Source organism: Antennarius striatus, chromosome 21, assembly GCF_040054535.1.
Source record: "Antennarius striatus isolate MH-2024 chromosome 21, ASM4005453v1, whole genome shotgun sequence".
NCBI lineage: Eukaryota > Metazoa > Chordata > Actinopteri > Lophiiformes > Antennariidae > Antennarius > Antennarius striatus.
Window position 1 is genome coordinate 8,347,698 of NC_090796.1, and position 19,239 is coordinate 8,366,936.

The following is a 19,239-nucleotide window of genomic DNA, read 5'->3' on the forward strand; positions in this document are numbered from 1 at the left end:
CTGGGCGTACCCTTAGAGATAGGGTGAGGAGCTCAGTCACCAGGGAGGAGCTCGGAGTAGAGCCACTGCTCCTCCGCCTCGAGCAGGGCCAGTTGGGGTGGCTCGGGAATCTGTTCTGGATGCCTCCTGGACGCCTCCCTGGGGAGGTGTTCCGACCTAGGACACGCTGGAGGGGCTGTCTCTCAGCTGGCCTGGGAACGCCTCAGATTACCCCCAGAGGAGGTGTCTGGGGAGAGGGAAGTATGGGCATCCCTCCTGATACTGTTGCCCCCGCGACCCGACACCGGATAAGCGGTTGAAAATGGATGGATGGAAGAACAGCGAGTACTCAACATATTTTGCTTTTTCCTTTCCTAATGCTTGTTTGTTCATTATTCAGAATCAAAATTTAAGATAATTAAGACAGAAAAGAACCACTCTGCTTAAACCTTAAGGATCTGAAATCAAACAACCAGGTGTCATTCTGGCCACAGAAAGGTGTAAATGTTGGTGGCTACAGTGTGTGCAAGACTTATTACTGAAGGGAAAAGCTGATGAAAATACAAGACCTGAACTGAAACCCCTGAGAAAAACAAAATTTTGCAGGAATGTCAGTTAAATTCGTGGAAAGTCAATGAGATCCGTCCAAAATTTGTCCAAATTGTTAAACAGTCCATCATCATTTTAATTTCTTAGCAGCAGTAAGCAGTATGCGGACACACGTGACAAGAGTAATTTTGTTCTTTATTCAAAACATATCACAGCATAGCCCAGGAAAAAAATGTATCTACTGTTTTCAAGTAGCAGAAATTAGAGGCACACATTCTGATTTAAGGTAACACCTAAAATAAATAATTAACACAATTAAAGTTAACATTAAAAAAAAGGTATAAACAAAACTTACATGTTAAAATGTCTGTTGCTAGCATACATATAGAACATAATCAATTAACAAGTTTTATATAAAAATCTTCTTTAAACAATTATTTCTACTTTTGGGTGAAATTAATGAACAAGGCACTTGTGTAATCTGAAAGATATTTAAAAAAAGATGTGCTTCCTTCAGAAGTCCTGAACCTGCCAAAGCAGGATCTCATTTTGGGATAGAGTGAACAGGAACCTCCCAGAGGAGGAGAAGTGGCACTTCTGCAGGGAGTCACTGTGCAGCATAAAGTCCTGGAACCTTCCGCTGGATGACTTGATCAACTTCAACACTCGCTCTGATCAGAAATTAGGAACATAATGAAATACTGGTTAGAACCATAAACTACTGAGATCTAATTACCTTCCTGGAACAATATAGACACACAGGAATCTACCTTTCGATCCCACAGCTATAAGTTGTCTCACAGAAGAGAGGCTGAAACATGTGGCCCAGTGGGGCAGAGCAATTTTTTTAGTTATCTGTAGTTAAAAACAAAACAAAACACACAGACACACAAAGATCAGTATATACACAAACATTTATGGACATTCTATTGGCAGCCAAGTGGTAGAGGGAAGAAACAGGGGCGTTATAGTACTTGTTTTTTGGCCAGGCTGTAGAACAAGAGCTCTTTTTCTTCCCCGTAACCGGTGTAGACCACCAGACTGGGGTCTGCTGGACAGATAGCAGCCAGGCTGGGAGGAGGGCTGCCGTCCTACAACAAAAACATTAAAGGTGTTACCATCAAATGTGGACTAGCTTTAATACGCAAACATGTGCCTTGACCTGAGGTAAAATTCAAATAATAAGTAAATCCAAAAACTGAAATGAAACAGACAGTACCTCACAATAGACTGGAGCAGGAAATGTCAGCCAGTCAAGCAGGCCACACTTATCTCTGGACCAATCAGCAGCCCACACACTGACACGTCTGTCAGCGCTGGCAGCCAACCACATCTCGTTTCCTTCCAGGCCAAACTTCTTACACTGACAATTAGATGACGAAAGAAGCAAAAGGACAATTTCAGAAATCCTTTTTTTTTTTTTTTAGAGTTTCACATAAGATGACCTTAAGAAACAAACTCATTTTATATTACAGCTTTTTGATAATTGTACAGGATATAAATGCAGTTAATTAAAGTGTCTGAGTACTCAGTAAGTCTGATAAGCGACTGCTGTTCCAGAAATGCCTGAGGAGCACATTCTCATATTGTGTGGTTGATGACTGTAAAACTGTTAAAACTTCCTTTTGTTCTGCTTCAGTGAGCTGACCTGTTCCTTCACACACTGGATGGTGGTAACGGACGCTCCTTTGTGGTCTTTGATGACCCGGATGGTTGTTCCATTCACTGGGTCGCTGACAGCTATCAGACCATTCTTCCCCGCCGACAGGATCATGTGACCTGCAGAAAACCAACAACAGTACAATGAGTTTTATTACCAGCACATCATGAGTGAAGTGAAAGGGTCTTCTCATAACTACCTAACCCAACTTTGACCCATCCTTTCAAAATTTCTAATAAAAAAGAAAACATTTGTTGTTAAACAGCGTAAAGTCCTGCTATCGTCTATCACCATCAGTCGAGTACAGGACAGAAGTGACGGCCACGCGATGAGGATGCAGCTTCATCTCCATCTCTGAGGAGGCAAGTCGGAAGATCCTAAGGCTACCATCGCTGTATCCTGCAGCCAAACATGCTTTATCTGAACTGGATGAAGGGCTCCAGCATACACAGCCACAGGCCTGACAGGATGATCAAGAGGGTGGTATTATTTATGTCCAAGTGCACTGTGGATGTCTCAAAGCTGCGGTGTAATGCCTCACCTGGTTGAGCACCTGGAACTGCACCACCAGCTCGTTGCTCGGGACCAACCACACCCTCACACTGCCGTCCTCACTGCAGGTGGCAAAATGTCTTTCGTCTGAGCTGAATACGATGTCGTTCACCTGGACAAAAGAGAGGAGAGCACACTGCAGATGTTTGATTGTGGATAAGAGGTTTTTTAAAAACTTTTAATACAAAAAAAAAAAAAAAACACACAAGAACTTAAAATGAAGGAGAGGATACCAGAAGGGAGGGAGTTTTCTTCAACATCCTTCCTGCAATCATCTACATTTATTAAGACTTAGGAAAGGAGGTGGGTTTTAAGAAAATAGAAATAAAAAATGTCTTTTAACTGTCCATGTGGGAAATTTCTTTCCTATCTGATATAATTTGCACACATACAGGCCACAGCATGCACATACACATGCACTCGCACACACACATGTGAACCACATAAAAGCAAGTACAGTATAAACCAAAAATGAGCTTGACATTAAAAAACCTTTTATTCAAAAGAAGGTGATTAATATGAGAAAGGCTTTCAAAGAGTATAAAATACACCATTTTTATCTGAAACAAGTGCTGAAAGCTTGTTTTTCTTCTTAAGCTAAACTACCTGTCAGTGAGGTAACACCAGCAGCTCCGTGAAACCTGTTTTCTATTACAGATTGTGTAGCCAAAGGCCGATACACAGACATGTTCCCAGTATAGTAACTTGTTGTAATTAAGAAAACAAAAATACGTGAAAAGAGCCTCTGTGATAAACAGCTGTTCTACTGCATTTCGTGTTCATCACCAGATGCTTTGGACTGTGCTTATAGCCTTGATTCACTGGTACCTTAGTCTTGTGTCCGCTGACCAGCCGGACGCTGCTGTTGTCTGACCAGTTGATGTACCAGAGGGTTCCTGCAGTGGTGCCAACGATGCCCATGTCCACTGTGCTGTCAAACGCTGCACTGACCGTCGTCCCATCCAGCATTATCTCCTGTGCCAACACAACCATGCCTGTCCCACTACAGGACACAAACAGGGAACCACAATGAACCACTTAAATAAAACAATGTGGTACTAATACTATGGAGCGCTTGCAGTCCGTTAAAGATGATTAAATTAAATTTATGGAACTGCCTGGATAAGACTCAGGTCGCAATACAGAGGAGAACGAGATACAAACCTGCCTTCCACTCTTTCGACCTTTTCCTCAGGCTTCATACGAAGCACAGCTCCTACGTCCCACAGCTGCAACCAGCGGGTGTTGCTACCTGTCAACAGCCGGTTCTCCCGACACAGCAGCACTCCTGCATCGCAACAACCAGAAAATTTTAAATTGCAAAAATGAGAACTGTATGAAATCAAACAACATAAGAACTTCGAACCAAAAATATTTCATAAGAAGACGGGTAGAACATGCAAAGGGTTCGCATGTACCGATCTCGCCCTTGTTCGCTTCCCAGGTCATGAAGCAATGGTGTGTGCTGACATCCCAAGAGCAAATGTGTCCTCGATTGGTGGCGGTGAACAGAATGGAATCCATGTGGTAGCACAGTGCCGTCATCTCCACATTGCCCACCTCTACTGGTGCTGTCACCCGGTGAACCTGTAAGGGTGACAGCATGGCTGATCCTCATGTACCAAAGCCAAATACAAGAAAGGTGATAGTTTTGAGGAGAACCCAGCCCCCTTTTTAAGTCAATAAAATAAGATAGATAATAAGATAGATAGATAAGTGGACCCCATTTGGTCAAATATGTTCTTACAGTCGTGTTGTGTCCATTACTTTAAAGATTAGAAAATCAAAACTCTCATTTTGCTATCCAATCATGGAGCTTTCCTGATCACTCCTGACCCAAAAGGTGAAAGACATCTATAAAATTACCGTTTTAATTTGTGTGCCCAGAATATTTAATCATTTTTGAGTCACTAGAATTACCAGTAATCTCAGTCTTTTGTCCTTGAATTCAACACACAATGTGTAGATGAATGGTTGCTCGACATTAGGATTTAAAGGCACCTGCAAACTTTGTTTTGTTTTTTTCGCCTGTGTGTTACCTGCTTTTCTCCTACATTCAACAGGAACTCATACCTCGAGTTTTAAAAAAAAAACATTCGTGTTTTTCTGTGGTTATTCACCTTGAGGTCAACAATAGAGCCATGTGACTGGATGAGGCAGAAGTTAACCCTTTGGCTTCCCACAAAGCCCAGCTCGCTGGCTGATGAGGGGCTGAAGGCCAAATCATGGATCGGTCCAGAAACACTAATGCTGGACAGGAGCTGGAAGGCCCTCGTGCTCCACAGAGCCACTACTGGTTCAGAAAAATCTCCTACAGGTTGTTAAGAGGAATCAATGCTCAGCAAAGGGACAGTCTCATTACTTTAATCCATTGTGTCAAGCTATGCAAAAGGTTAAATTTAGATTCAAATGTTACTGACCAGCAGAGAGAAAGAAGCGATCATCCCTGGAGAAAGCAAGACTTTGCACCTCACCCTTATGGTAGGAGATGGTATTCTGACATGTGCCACTTTGAACGTGCCAAATACAGATGAGGCTTCTGCTATTACTGCTGCCAGATGCTGATGCCAGTATCTGGACAGGGGACAAAAAATCAAAACAAACAGAGTGACTTCATTTTATATTCTAATTCCATAAAACATAGGAATATAAATGTGAAATCAAGAGGAATGAAGTACTTGTGCGTCGTTTGTGACTGCAAGACAAGAGATCTCCTCGCTGTGGCCCTGTAAATGTCTTGGACGTCCCGTGTGGAAGTACTCCACCACCACCACACAGCCACAAGAGTATGCAAACAAACCTGAGACAGAAATCAATCACTGGAATTTTTGCACATTAGTTACTTTCCATTCATTCTATATGAATGCATGTATACTTTACTGTTCACAACAACTGAACACTTGGATATAGCATTCCTAACATTCTAGACAACATTCCAGTATAGTCCTAACAACCTTGCTCAGGTCTCCACACCATATTGCCACGCCCATTTCCATTGTAGCCAATCACTGCTTTCAGCTTTACACACTCTTCTCCTGGTTGGGGAGCGACAGGAGCCTGCATCACAGAAAACATGAAGACAGGAATATAAAAAGACTAATTCAATTAGTGAGGACAATCCGTCATTACACAAAGCCCTAGTTACCTGATGAGCAGTGGAAATCTTGAAACGTGGGATAAAGTGTCGATAACAATTAGGACGTACTGATTTCTTCCCACTAAACTCACCTAAAGTGAAAAATTATTTTCATTAAAAATACAAAAAGTTCAACAGTGACATAAAGAAAAAAAAGCAACAAAATTGGGTCACTGTTAATACAGAACAAATCAGCGAGACTCTTACCAGTGTCTATGTGACAAGTGTCATTGGCGGATGTGCTGTTAAGCTCTGTGACTTTGAGGAAAGAGGCAGCAGGTCTAGCGTTGGTGGTGGGGGCTGGAACAGTCAGGGCGGATGGAATGTCATCAGAAAAAGATGAGTCCAAAGCTGCAGAGTTAAACTACAAATTAGTGTCCATACAGAACCCACTGCTACTGGAATAACTGCTTACAAGTGTAGAAGAAGCTTCACAGTACTGTAAATGCATCTTTTTAGCATGCATACAGCAAAAGACACGCTACTTGCTGCTAAAAGCAAACAGCAAGTCAGATTCATGTAAATGTATTTACATTAGTTACAGTATTACAGGCATAATTTGATAGTTAATCATACACACAGAGAACAGATGGTCCTGCTGGGTTCATGTAAAACTGGAAGACAGAACGTACCACTCTGGTCGACCTGGTCGAGAGTACTGACATCCATCCTGGGCAACGGCGCGGACGGAAGAGGTGCCGACTGTCGAGGCATCCCTTTGGACAACCAAACCTCACTCGTTTCATCTGCTGGTTTTTCTTTTCACACGAACACACAAGATCACGGGTTCATTTAAAATTTTCACAGATATCTAAATCAAGTAACACACTCTAAATTAATGTAGCATGACAATCAATCAATCAATACCTGGCTGAAGAGCAGAAAGGTGGCTTACTTTAGGAGGGGAGCTGTGAGTGAAAACAGTGTTTATTGGAAATTTACCCTCAAAACCATGTTAAAAAAATGCAAAACCTACATAAATAACAAGATTCAAAAGAAGTGGAAGAACCATTACCAGCTGGTAGGCAGAGAATTAACAGGATATGCCAGGAAATCCCAGATGAATATTGCATCGCCCACTGACACAACGCTCAGCTGGTCGGGGGTGAAGCTCACCTGACGGATTGGCTGACTGTGGCCGATGAACATCTGAGAAATAAATGATTCCATTATTGAATCTGGTACATCCTAAACTATGAACACCCCAAATGATAAAACATTCAAACATACATTCTACAATAGAAAATTTTTACCAAATAATTATTACTTGTCCAGTCAGACAGGATGGCGAAAACTGATTTATTCTGGATCAATTTATACACTTATAGATGTACATGTTTAACAGTAAAAGAACTTCTTTGTTTAGAATACGTTCTTTTATCAGTGAACCAAAAGTTCAGAAAACAGCTTCAGTTAATTCTGTTAACAAATTAATGTATCTTGAAACTAACTTGCATCCATTTCTATACCTGAGCATTTTTTGTAAATAAAAACAACCTGATTTCGTTTCTAAAATCTAAAATTTATGAGGTTTGGCATTTAATCCATGAGTTAACTAAACATTTGAACAGGGTTTTGACTTTAAAACAAAGACTTTCAATGGTAAACAGTGTGTGATGTTCACTCACATATTTTTATATAATTATATATATATATATTTATAAATATTATGATCTCGCACGGATTCTGCCTTATTAAAATCAACCAAACGGCAACATGATGTCTGCTCATTTTACACGCCGCAGCGAGAACGAGGAGTTAGTTAGACCCTCCAGAGCTTTCTTGCATATAAAACTACCAAAAGTTAATGGAAAAAAAGAGACTGGCAGATATTACTGAAATTTGAGTGGAGAAGGCTCTTTCAGCTTGGTGCAGTGTCCACAGGAAAATACAGAATATAATTAAAGGCAAAGAAAACTACTGAGTGAAAAGCAAAAGTGAAAAAAACCAAAAACTATTACGTCTTTATTTCTAAAACTTTTTTAAATGACTACCAGGTTTTATCATTTAAAAAATAATTTTGCTGATTTTTCTTTTAAATTGATGTTATTAATAAAAATATTAAAACATTAATTTTAAAAAAAAGTATTTATACTGTACCACTGGCAAAACTCAATCCTTGCCTAAGCTTCTACTGTATATTCTGCCATGACTTTTGGGATGCATAAACGTCATGTTGGGATGCACAATTTTTTCTTGAAGTGCATTCCTGGGATGCACTACTTTCTTGAGGTAAAATGAACTCTGTATATATATTATATGTATATATTATGAGTCAAACTATCAACCTAGAGAAGAATGTTTGGTCTAGTTGTTAATGAAAATGTTCATGCCTTTAGTTGTGAGGTTGAAAACTGTTTAAAGCATTGAAACAAAAACTAGATGTTTATTCATTGGCTTATACTTGAAAAGTAAATAAAACAGCAGCTGGGATCTTCTCAAGTTTACATTGCAAGCAACACTACTCTTTATTAAACATTAAAACCTGTAAGTACCTGTGAGTTCACACCAAGGTGCATGTTATAATCCCACACTTTCAGCACATTGTGTCCAGCTGTCAGTAAGAATCGACAGTCGTCACTCACAGCCAGTGACGAGCACTGGTGTTTATGCACCTTAGAGACCTGACAACAGGACAGAAACTCATTCAGTCCATCACATATTTGAAAACAAAACAAACAATTTATGACGTAGAGACAACATATGTGCAGTTGAGCAGTTTTTATATTTCTATTTATAGACAAGGTCCAATCTTTCCCAGGTTTTAAGATGATGACAGTAACACGGCGGTTCGATTCCCTCTCCCGCCCAAAACACCCGGAGGTGAGCTGACAGTGGGAGGTGTCAGCTCACCTCTGGAGCACTGCCGAGGCGCCCTTGAGCGAGGCGCCCTTGAGCAAGGCGCTGTCCCCCTTACAAGTTGCTCATTTGGGGCGCACCAAGCAGGAGCTGCCGACCACTCTACCTCCTTTGCATGAGTACAGGCCCCCTGTGTGTGTGTTCAGGGCCTATACACACTAACTAACATGCATGTGATTTGATCTGGACTAACTAGAGTGTGCCACTAATTTCCCTTCGGGGATTACTCGTGTATATAAAATTAAAAAAAAAATTAAAAAAACAACAGACAAGGAAGGGACTCAGTGAGCATGTAATATGCTGATTTGCACAGCACAGTGTTACCTCTCGAAGCAGACGTCCCGTCTTGGTGCTCAGCCAGAGGATTTTGTTAGCAGACGTGGCAACCAACAGGTGTTCCGTTGCAGCCACTGAGAAGCAGACCTTCAGTGCAGAATCAAGACGAGGGCTCTCTACATCCAAAATACTCACATCTACATGGAGCAACTAGAGAGAGATTGAATTATTAATGTGGGAAAATTTACAGAGAATTTCAAATTAATTTTGAATTCATGAGAATAGAATATTAACAACTATATATTTAAGTATTAGAAGGACATTCTGTGTCTTAAAGTTTTGGAAACGGTAGAAAAAGAGAATTCCACAACATGAAAGCTTCTTTTTCTACCTAACTATTTCTTCATAACACCAAATAAAAACCTGATTATATGTACTTGCACAAACCGACAAAGGACATAATGCCTGAAGTTCATGGCGTGTCATTTACCTCATCTAGTGAACGAGAGTCAGCGATGGTGACAATGTACTCCGAGGGGCCGATGAATGCCAAACAGCGGTTGTTCCTGCTCACTGCGAGGGCATCAGGAGCACGCTCAGTGCCCCGGGCCACAACATTACCTAGCAATCACGCAAAGGATCAAACACAATTGCTAGTTGAACATGACAGCATGGTATGCTATTAAGTGATTCACTCAATCGCTAAAGCATAATACGTAGTAATTTCAAACAATCTTCTCTATACTATATTGAAATAGCTAAAAAAAAAGACAGACATTGTGCCTGTATGAATGCTGAATAAATTATACATAAAATGTGCTGGTATTTACATGAGTTGTGTCTGCTTAGTGGGTGTGGATACATACACACAACTTTGATAACACTGTGATCTTCCACGGATGCGTTGTAAAGTGCCAGAGAGCCCTGGGAGTCAGCGCTATACATGAATTCCCCATCTGGGGAGAAGGCAAGGCCCACCACCTTCCCTCTGTGTTGGCTACAGATGTACACATAAATACAAGTAAACATTCAGATAACCAAAAACAGACAAGAATGTAATGGTCAGTCACATACCTCAGCACATGTTCAGCCAACAGCTTGGCACTGGAGATGTCAAAGACTCTGACGACACCGGAGTCGAAACCACAAGAGAAGACCTGCTCGCTGGGATGAAAGACCACGGAGCAGGGGCTGTCCTCTGACACAAAATCATACAACTGAACATGGGAGACAACAGACATTTCATTAAAAAATACACCATAAATATCTATGGAGTCAAAGTAAAGACTAGGCTTTGATAATTTATGAAGGTAAATTTTTATTATCAGACATTTTTTTAAACAGGCATTGAGAAAAGTTTCTTCATTCTAATGCTGTTAGAATAAGTGGTATAGTATACACAGTTTCAACTTGCAGAGGCTTTAAATGATGTCAAACAATGACCACAAATGCTCCAGTCTGGAAGGGAAAACAGGATTTAATGCTCGGCTCCACCAACTAATGCAGACAACCTTCACATGACAGCATTCCATCTTTTCAATTTAAGGCAGTCTGACAGAACAGAGTTTTTATCAACAAAGAAAGCTCAAGAGACTACAGGCTAATAAATAGTTTCTCTTAAGTGAATGGCCTTGTTTTCATCGTCTAAATATTTCTCTTCTACAAAATAAAAACAAGATTCAAAGTATTCCCCTGATAGCTTGCTGAGCCATTATGATTGTGTATTAATATGTAATAGTATATGAGTACCGGTATATTAAAAACATAAATATAAGGTGTTAAAAATGTCTAACTGACCTGTTGCAAAGTATCCATGTTCCAAATGCGCACTGTGCCGTCAGCAGAAGCTGTCGTGAGATGGTGATGGATCCCGTCCATGCTGAAGCCGAGCACAGCGTCTGTGTGTGACCTCATTAGCGTGTTGTAAACACGGTTGTGAACATCGAGGAAACCCATGGCACCATTAGACGTGCCTGCCAGGACCCAAAGGCTGTCCGATGTCACCGACACCAGGCTCACCGGTCCCTTGTGCTCTGGAAATAACAACATGCCTCAAAATTAGTTTTGCACACAGCATTTGGACTGTGAGATGATACAGTTTGCATTCATGCTTTGAATGCATTAATATCTAGCTGTAAAACTTAAGAAATTTGCTTTACGATATCACAAATCTTAAACTTAAGTGACATATTTCCTTAGCACTGTGTCATTAGAGTTCAGTATGTGACCATGACACTATTCACACAGTTTGCCACCTGAAGCAGCTGCAGTCATGTTGAGATGGAAAATTATCTTTTAGGGAATCCGTTTAATCCATTTAAATTTTTGTTTTCGCCAGAAATTCACCCAACTGTCTCACAGATGGTTGGCAACAGCCAAGTGGTCACTTAATTGCTCATCTCTCCTTCCTGCTAACTGTACAACAATGATGAAATTCTAGTCTACTCCAAAATGAGTCACGTATCATGTAAAAACACCAGCTGAAATCGGAGTGTGTGTCCAGTTTTAAATAAGAAGATTTTCTTTCTCTGCAAATTTGCAACTTTTCATTTTTAGAGACTGGTAGCGTTGCTGACAGCCAGTTTAAAGTATATCAAAATTTATTAACAGATTATGGTTATTTCATTATGACACGTGTTGAATAAGATGTACAACTCTTAACTTTATTTTCACGGGTTATTTTTAAACTTTGTATTAGTTGTAAACCTGAAAATCTCTCCAGCAAACCAGGAAATCACTATAAACGTAAGCAATGATGAATTAAAGATTTTGTTGCTCCCTGTCCAATGGGAGCTTCAGCTACTGTTACTTTGCTGCGGGTAAATGCTATGCCCTTTGCGCCCACCAGCCTCAAGGAAGACAGTAGAAAAATCAAGGGGCCAAAGCCGCAGGAAGCCATCTTCAGAACCCGTGCAACAGAATGACGAGGAAACACTGATGCAATTGATTGAAATTCCTGGACCTGCAAAACACACACATCTAAAATTACCATAAAGGCTTTCTCCTCTACAGTCACCCTCTTTCTGATTCACTTGAAATGTACCTGTATTAAACGCCATTTTCTCCCTGCAGTCCACATTCTGCTGCTGTGCAGGTAACAGCTTTCTGACGTTTGTAATTACAGCTCTGCTGTAATCAATCTCGAAGATAAACCCGTTCCGACTGCTGGCAAACCTATTGTAGGACAATCGTACAGGAATAACAACATAATTTTAGCACTTAGTCCAGTGCAATTTAATATAATGATTTGATGGCAGCACTTGGTGTAGTGAGTCAGGCTTTTGTCGCACAGAAAGAAAGGTTTGGGTTCAAATCCACCTGAGGGCCTGGGAAACTTCTGTGTGGAGTTCATTTTCCCTCTGTTTACTGTGTGTCTGTATGAGTTCCCTCCAGGTTCTCAAGTATACTCTCTTCACCAGTAAGGTGAGTTGCTAACTTTTAATTACTGTAACCATAAGTGTGAGTCTAAAAAGTTTGTCTTTCTATGAATCCCGTAATAATTCTGCAATTTGTAAAGAGCATACTTCGCCTGGGATAGGCTCCACTTCTCAGTGACCCCAAAAAGGACAGACAGAAATCAAATGAATGACTCACAATGTTCGATCATCTAGACACTGGTTGAAGGAGGGTCCCTCCTGAAAGGCCACATCAGTAAAGTTCACAGAGTGGAATTCACCCAGGTTGACTGGACAAGACAGCAGCTTTCCATTCCTCATACGCCACAGCCGAATATTATCCTGACCACATGACACCATCCTGAAGTTGAGATTACACAGATTACTTTATGGCCAAGGCTGTGATTCAGTGAAAAGCTGGTCTCATCTGTTTTCAAAATAATGTATAATAAATGAACTTAATGACTCAAAAAGTAAAAACAAAAGAACAAATACTGAACTGTCAAGCATGTTTGTCAACATGGAGCGGTTATCTGTCGGAAAATAGTCAAACTTTGTCTGTGGTCAATGCAGCAGCACTTTGGTTACAACAAGATGGCTAAGAACAACTGGAGAATTGTTGCCACCAACACGGTTTTAACAACACCCACTCTGTTTGTAATGTACATGTAGACATGGGTCACACACACACATGATGTCACAGTGGTTTTCGTCACAGGTAGGATGTATCAAGATGAAAACTCCGGTTACAGCCATCCACACACAAAAGCATACTCGGAGTTTACGTGTGGACGATAAGCCTAACCGTAGGAAAATATATTTGCTTTTAAAAATACCTGGCTACGTGTGGACAAGACCTAAGATTGACTAATACATCAAATGAGTGTGAATATTGGTGAGAATCCGTTTACACACTTCTGCAGGGCTAACAGAAGAGGTGGTACAGACGTGTCACATCAGATCTGTGTGAAAATAAGATTTTATATTTCTAAAACCTAAAATGGCATGAGTATGTGTCCTGTGGGTCAGTGGTTGTCTACATTATTTAATAGAGCACACCAGATATAGTAGCACCTTTAACAGTTATTCTCAAGTGCACAAATAGAGGAAAATGTTTCTGAAGAAACACAGGCTGCTGGCTGGGACGATAAGATAAGGACAGAGAAAGAAGTACCGTACCTCGTGTCATCAAAAAAAGCGACCTTCATGGTGAGGATGTCAACATCTGTGTGTGCTTTGGCAAGGATGGTAACCTCTCCACCTTTACTAACTTTCCGAGTATTCCAAACTACCACCATCTGTCAAAAAACAGATTAGCGACATTAGACAGAAAGATTGGCTCTGCATTATTTAGAAAACCAATTTACATAAATTAAGGTAATAATGTGAATATTGTTTGAATATTTTAATCTAGATGTAACGGTACTCAAGGCTCGCTAAAAATTTTGAGCACAGCTCAAGTTTTTAGAAAATTGCCTTTTAACGAAAATTAAAAAGTGTCATTTGAGAAATTGTTAACTTGTGGTGCTTACTGTTTTATCATGCTTGTCTTTACCCACTCCACAGAGAAGCCCGCCACTGTATGAGAAGCTATAGAATGGAAAGAGAACAAAAAAGGTTTGTATTCAGTATGAACGAGCAGTAAAATAACTGTGTAAATCCAAATATATCAAATCAATTACCTAAGAGATGACAATGAATGAGCATGAGTCCTAAACATAGCCAGGCAGTTTCTCTGGTGGTAATCCCACACCCGAACTACACTGTGGCTACCAGTTTGTGCTGAGGCCAGCAGTGTTGTGTTACCATTAAAAGCCAGAGCAGACACCTGCACAGAAAATTCAATGGTGGATGTTGCAAAAGTAAATTTTTATAATGAACATAATGACAACTTTTTCTCTGAAAACAAATGTAACTATATCAGAAGCCCAGGAATTAGTGGAATCATCATAGAGCTTTATTTAGAAGGAAGAGAAGAACCCTAACACACACAGCTCTTACCTTATCAGTGTGGCCGGTGAAGAAACTCTGCTGCTTAGAACATATCTTCAGAGAGACAATTATTGCGTGACACGGATAGACTACTGCATCACCGGATTTAGTCCACAGGGCCTAGTGTAAAAAGAAGTACATCTATTAGACGATTAGTAAATTTCAAATATGTTATTTACTTACATGTGAGAAGACAGCTTGAGAGGGTCTGAAGTTCACATGCGCATACATATTTTGTTGTGGCTCCTCCAAAGCCGATGATTCGGCTGAGTCTGAGAATTGGATCTGGAATCAGCTTCTAACAAGTACATTAAAGTTAAGGAAAATATTTGCTATGAGCTCTTCATCAAATAACGTCAATGATCATCGTGGTATTATTTGTCTTTACTATCTTCATCTCTTACCTTTTCTCCTTTGCCATTGGATGATGTTAGATGGACAGGTTGTGGAATATGAGCACAAACGAACTGAGGATAACATAAAATGAACAGTGATTCCAAGGCTGACATTAAAACTACATGGAAGGCAAAATAGATGCAGAAAGGCAGATTGTGGGATGTAATGGGATGTAATGTAATGTGAGCTTTAAATTTCAATTGAATATACAATTTTTTGAAAATGAAAGTTCACCTCTTCTTTACTTTCTTCCTCATTTTTGCTGAACCTGTCCTCAGGATGTAGGTACACATGTGCGCCCCGATCATCTGCACCACAGGGAGGCCTGAATGTCAGCTGGCCTAGGCCACAGCATGATGACTGTTGCTGGTGATTGCCATAATTATGGCATCCATTCTTCTGGTAATTGGTAGCTACTCCAAGCTGAGGCATGTTTGTAACTAATGGAATTTGATTTCTCAGATGCTGAGAATACAGGAAGAAAAATCAGCACTCTGGACTATTTTTGCAGATGGACTTCTAGGGAATTGGAATCATAGAGGTAGTGCATGTTATTTGTCTTACTGATTTTGGAGTGGTGATCTGCTGGATGAGGGACAAGCGGTCCTGAACGGTTTTGCTTATGTTGACAGAACGAGGTTCCTCTCTAACGGGCATTTTTTGGCTGCCAATAACTTCTGGTAAAGAAATACATATGAAAGTCAGCCGTCTACAATCCATTTCTATTAAGATTATATAAACATTTGAAGACTAAAAGAAAGTTTCATGATCAGAACAGTGCTGGTAGAGACAATATACAGTACCTGATCTATCTTAATAAATAATGAACAAACAGACACAACCAAATAAGAATAAACAGTGGAAAATTACACAGGAGTAGTTTGTTTCAGGTGCAAGTTAAGGTTAATATTAGAATTGCTTCATTATTACTTGAAAAAGTCTAAAAAGAAAACTCAAAAGGAGTTCAGCAGTAAATTTGTGAATGAGGAGCAGCGGTATTTTTCCTGACTTACCAGCCTCTGGCTGGGAATTGCCTTTTTGAATTGAGTCCAAGGATAATTTGGTTCCCTCTGAAGGAAACCTGTTAGAATGTGACAAAATGAGGGATTAAATAGCTGTGCAAACACAACCTGGACACTATAAAATTCCGAAATCATTTAATTATCTCTAATGAAAGTACAGTATGTAACAAGAAAGTTTGTGTTGAAGGACAAACATGTTCCGCTACTGGAGAGAACTAAATGTGTAGATATGGATGGATCGCAACTTCTATCAAATGAACATGAAAGTTCATTTGACAGAAATTAGTCTTGTGATTAGTAATTAGTAATAGACCACAGACAAGTGGTTGACTTTACCTGATATAATCATAAAAGTCATGCCAGGAGTTTCCCTTGGGCAAAGGAAATGACATCTCTCTGGGCATAGGACCTGTTCCTTGAGAAGAGGCAAGACCCATCAGTTTGGCCTCACTGAAGGAAATTCCTGTTGAAGTAAAAACAGCAAATGCATTAGCTAAAAAGCATTAGAGAAAAGTAAAAAAAATACATGGATGTATTAAGAGCGGGACAGAACTATTATTCATAACCAATAATCAAAACCCAAGCTCAAAGAGGTGTTCACAGCACACTGTTAGAAATAAAACAAGAAAGATTCTTCTTCTGATAATCAGAAAAAGAATCCTTTTAATGGTTAAGAGGACATACCTTTACATCTAGAAGTAATCTTTAATTATTTTCATGTAATAAAATATATATTACATAAAATAACATATGATCATAAATGTGTTAAGTCATATAATTTTGTACTTGTATAATTCTCCACATGACACCATCTAAACTAGCAGAAACCAACATGTGGTGAGTATCACCTGGATCTAGCAGAAGGTCACTAGTGAACATGTTTTTCACAGTCATGTTGGCACAGAGCTTGATGCTTTTCAGGTAACTATAGCCGTGGTTGAGGTAAATAGAAAGTATGTATTGCAAATCCATCATCAAACAGGTCCAACGTACTGAAGAAGGAGCAGGACCCATTAAACCTGGATCATAAAAACATCAATACTGTTAGTTTTATACCACATCATGCATCATCATTTTCATCATGTGCAAATGTGCAAAGGCAATGATGGAAATCGATTCATATGTAGAATGGGTCATGTCCGCACAAGACTGGTTGTACATGTCTCCATGTATTTTACCTTGTCGTGTAGATTTTGCTGTGTTCTCATAGACTGAATCCTTTGCAGCTCCACACAGGAAAGGAAACTGAAGCGACGTAGGCGTACACTTGAACTCTTTGAACATGTTGGAAAAAGAGATACGGACCACCTGGTTCTCCTTCACATCACAATAACAAAGAGTGGACAAGTTGATGCATTACTTAAAAACAAGAACAAAACAAAAAATACATCTCAAATCAATAAAATTGTGATACAAAGAACCACTGTTCAAATTAAATTCCAGTAATATCTATAAATATTAATCCTCTTACTGTCATCACACAAATACAGTCTCAGAATCACTTCATAAAATCAGATTTGATACCTTGGTAGAAACATCTAAGTGAACAACAAAATATTTGCCAGGGGTAGGTCTGAAGAGAAGGTAGAAGTAGCGCCCTATCAGCCCCAGAGAGTGGTTGCTATTTTGGGGTACCAGGATGTAGCTGTTGGCAGGAACAGGACCCCTGATGCTGAACACTGAACACTTCAGTGTCTTGTTCTGGAGGGATTCCACGAAAAACAGAAATGAAGTAAGTCAACAGAATAACTATGGTTAAAAGTATCTTCAATTTCAATCCATGGATTCGTTATAAATTGAGGATACAGGACAGGACACTAGATCAGACATTTGTTTGGTTTTGTTGATGTTTTTGACATTATGCTTACAGATGTTGAGCATATTTTACACAAACACACACAGGTTGTCCCAAAAACTGTATACACCATTTAGCAGCTGATAACGAAATTATCTGTGTTTATTTTGCAGATTAAATATGTTAAAGTCAATGATGGCAGCAAGACTACACCTTCAAGAAAGGAAATGCATTCTAAAATCCTACTGGAAGTATGAAAATACAGTTGAAGTGCAAAGACAATTTAGGAGGTGGTGTCTTCCTCACGACAAACTTGCCGCACAGACTTTCCTGGAATTTGCTGAAATATTCCCAGAACTCTTTCTTTTGAGTGGATTCTCAGTGTCCGTGGTCTTCCAGAACACTTCTTGTGGACATTCTGAACAGTTCCTTCAGCTTTAAGCTCATCTCTAATTCAATTGATGGTAACTCGTGTCGGTGGTTCTTTTTGAAACTCCCTCCTAAATTGTCTTTGGAGTTTTCAACTGTATTTTCATACTTCCAGTAAGATTTTAGAATGAAATTCCTTTCTTTGAAGTTTAGCCTGGCTGCCATCATTGACTTCAATGTATTTATACTGCAAAAAAACACATGACAGAATTTTGTTATCAGCTGCTAAAGGGGGTGTACTTGTACAGCATATATTTTGGGACACCCTGTGTGTGGTTATTTGAAATTCATGCACAGCTGCATCGACATTTCAATTGTGCAGTGATGTTTGAATTTAGACAAAAAATTCAAGTTTGGAGTGTGGACTGGTAGCTTGTGCTTTCATTCTTAGACACTGCCGAGGTGACTTTGAGCAAGGCACTGACCCACCCCTAACTTCTTCCGGATGGCTCCCCATCCCTCTATCTCATGTGTATGTCTATGCAAAAGAATTCTCCCCAGTGAGCGATTAATAAAGTATGGTAGATCTTACAAATGTAGTTACCATGTATGAAGAAACGTCTCCCTCTTTTGTCGACCTTTTCCAGTCTTCTAGTCTGACATGTTTGAATATGTTGACGTAAGGATGCTGCCAACCTGCGAAGCCAAACAGATTTCACCAAAGTTGGAGAGAACAGCATTAGCTGTTGTTTCAGTTTGCGGCTTTTATCTCGGTCTCTGTTGATGGAAGCTACATTCTGACGTACTAACGACGTAAAAAGTTAAACTAGGTTCATTTTACCTTTAGAGGCCATTGATCGGGATTGTCGCAGGTGTAAAATCCACCTGTTGATGTCTCGGCTTTCTTTTTGTTATATCTCGACCGCAGGTATTAGCTGGAAAACAGTCCGCTAAAGGCCTTCAGAGCTCCTTCTCCGGTTTTTCCTGAAGTCAAAAGTCTAAACTGATTAAAATTCGTGTCGTTGCGACATGACAGACAGTTTTAAAGTTCTGCAAATCCACGTAAACGATTCCAAGTGAACATAACGCGTTTTCTTCCACAGTTGTATCCTTCCCGCTTCAGTCCCCGCTATAGCGACGACGGCATGACGTTTATGACGTCAGTACATTCAAGTCTCTAGTGATTGTGGGTAATGAAGTTCTTAAAGCAACCACTTCAACAGTGGAAGTTTGCAAAACAAGAGCAGGAACACTGTAGG

The 19,239-nt window shown here is 39.9% G+C and overlaps 1 protein-coding gene across 1 annotated transcript; it reads right to left on the bottom strand.

Moving 5' to 3' along the window:
- Window positions 1-704: 704 nt before the first annotated feature.
- On the bottom strand, window positions 705-19,105 carry wdr90 (WD repeat domain 90). The gene is made up of 43 exons (XM_068306237.1): window positions 18,822-19,105; window positions 18,585-18,676; window positions 17,341-17,517; window positions 16,995-17,133; window positions 16,665-16,835; window positions 16,153-16,279; window positions 15,808-15,875; window positions 15,359-15,471; window positions 15,029-15,259; window positions 14,803-14,865; window positions 14,628-14,696; window positions 14,408-14,518; window positions 14,089-14,234; window positions 13,939-13,996; window positions 13,586-13,704; window positions 12,606-12,767; window positions 12,055-12,185; window positions 11,857-11,973; window positions 10,809-11,044; window positions 10,086-10,228; window positions 9,878-10,008; window positions 9,502-9,632; window positions 9,060-9,221; window positions 8,372-8,500; window positions 6,892-7,025; window positions 6,744-6,784; window positions 6,509-6,634; window positions 6,084-6,227; window positions 5,886-5,968; window positions 5,695-5,797; window positions 5,419-5,540; window positions 5,161-5,314; window positions 4,861-5,051; window positions 4,159-4,327; window positions 3,905-4,028; window positions 3,569-3,743; window positions 2,730-2,852; window positions 2,480-2,648; window positions 2,177-2,307; window positions 1,748-1,891; window positions 1,503-1,619; window positions 1,299-1,383; window positions 705-1,199 (listed from the first exon to the last, which is right to left on the bottom strand). The coding sequence occupies exons 1-43, from the start codon at window positions 18,832-18,834 to the stop codon at window positions 1,042-1,044; spliced, it is 5,532 nt and encodes a 1,843-aa protein (XP_068162338.1). The 5' UTR covers window positions 18,835-19,105; the 3' UTR covers window positions 705-1,041.
- Between the last annotated feature and the right edge of the window lie 134 nt (window positions 19,106-19,239).

Bases quoted from the DNA above. Each gene is read 5' to 3' on its own strand.
- wdr90 (XM_068306237.1), bottom strand. The intron at 15,260-15,358 runs GTAAGACAAATA...CTGTATTCTCAG, and splicing joins AGATCACCACTCCAAAATCA to CATCTGAGAAATCAAATTCC. The intron at 5,541-5,694 runs GTTGTTAGGACT...TTTCTGTCTCAG, and splicing joins GGTGTGGAGACCTGAGCAAG to GTTTGTTTGCATACTCTTGT.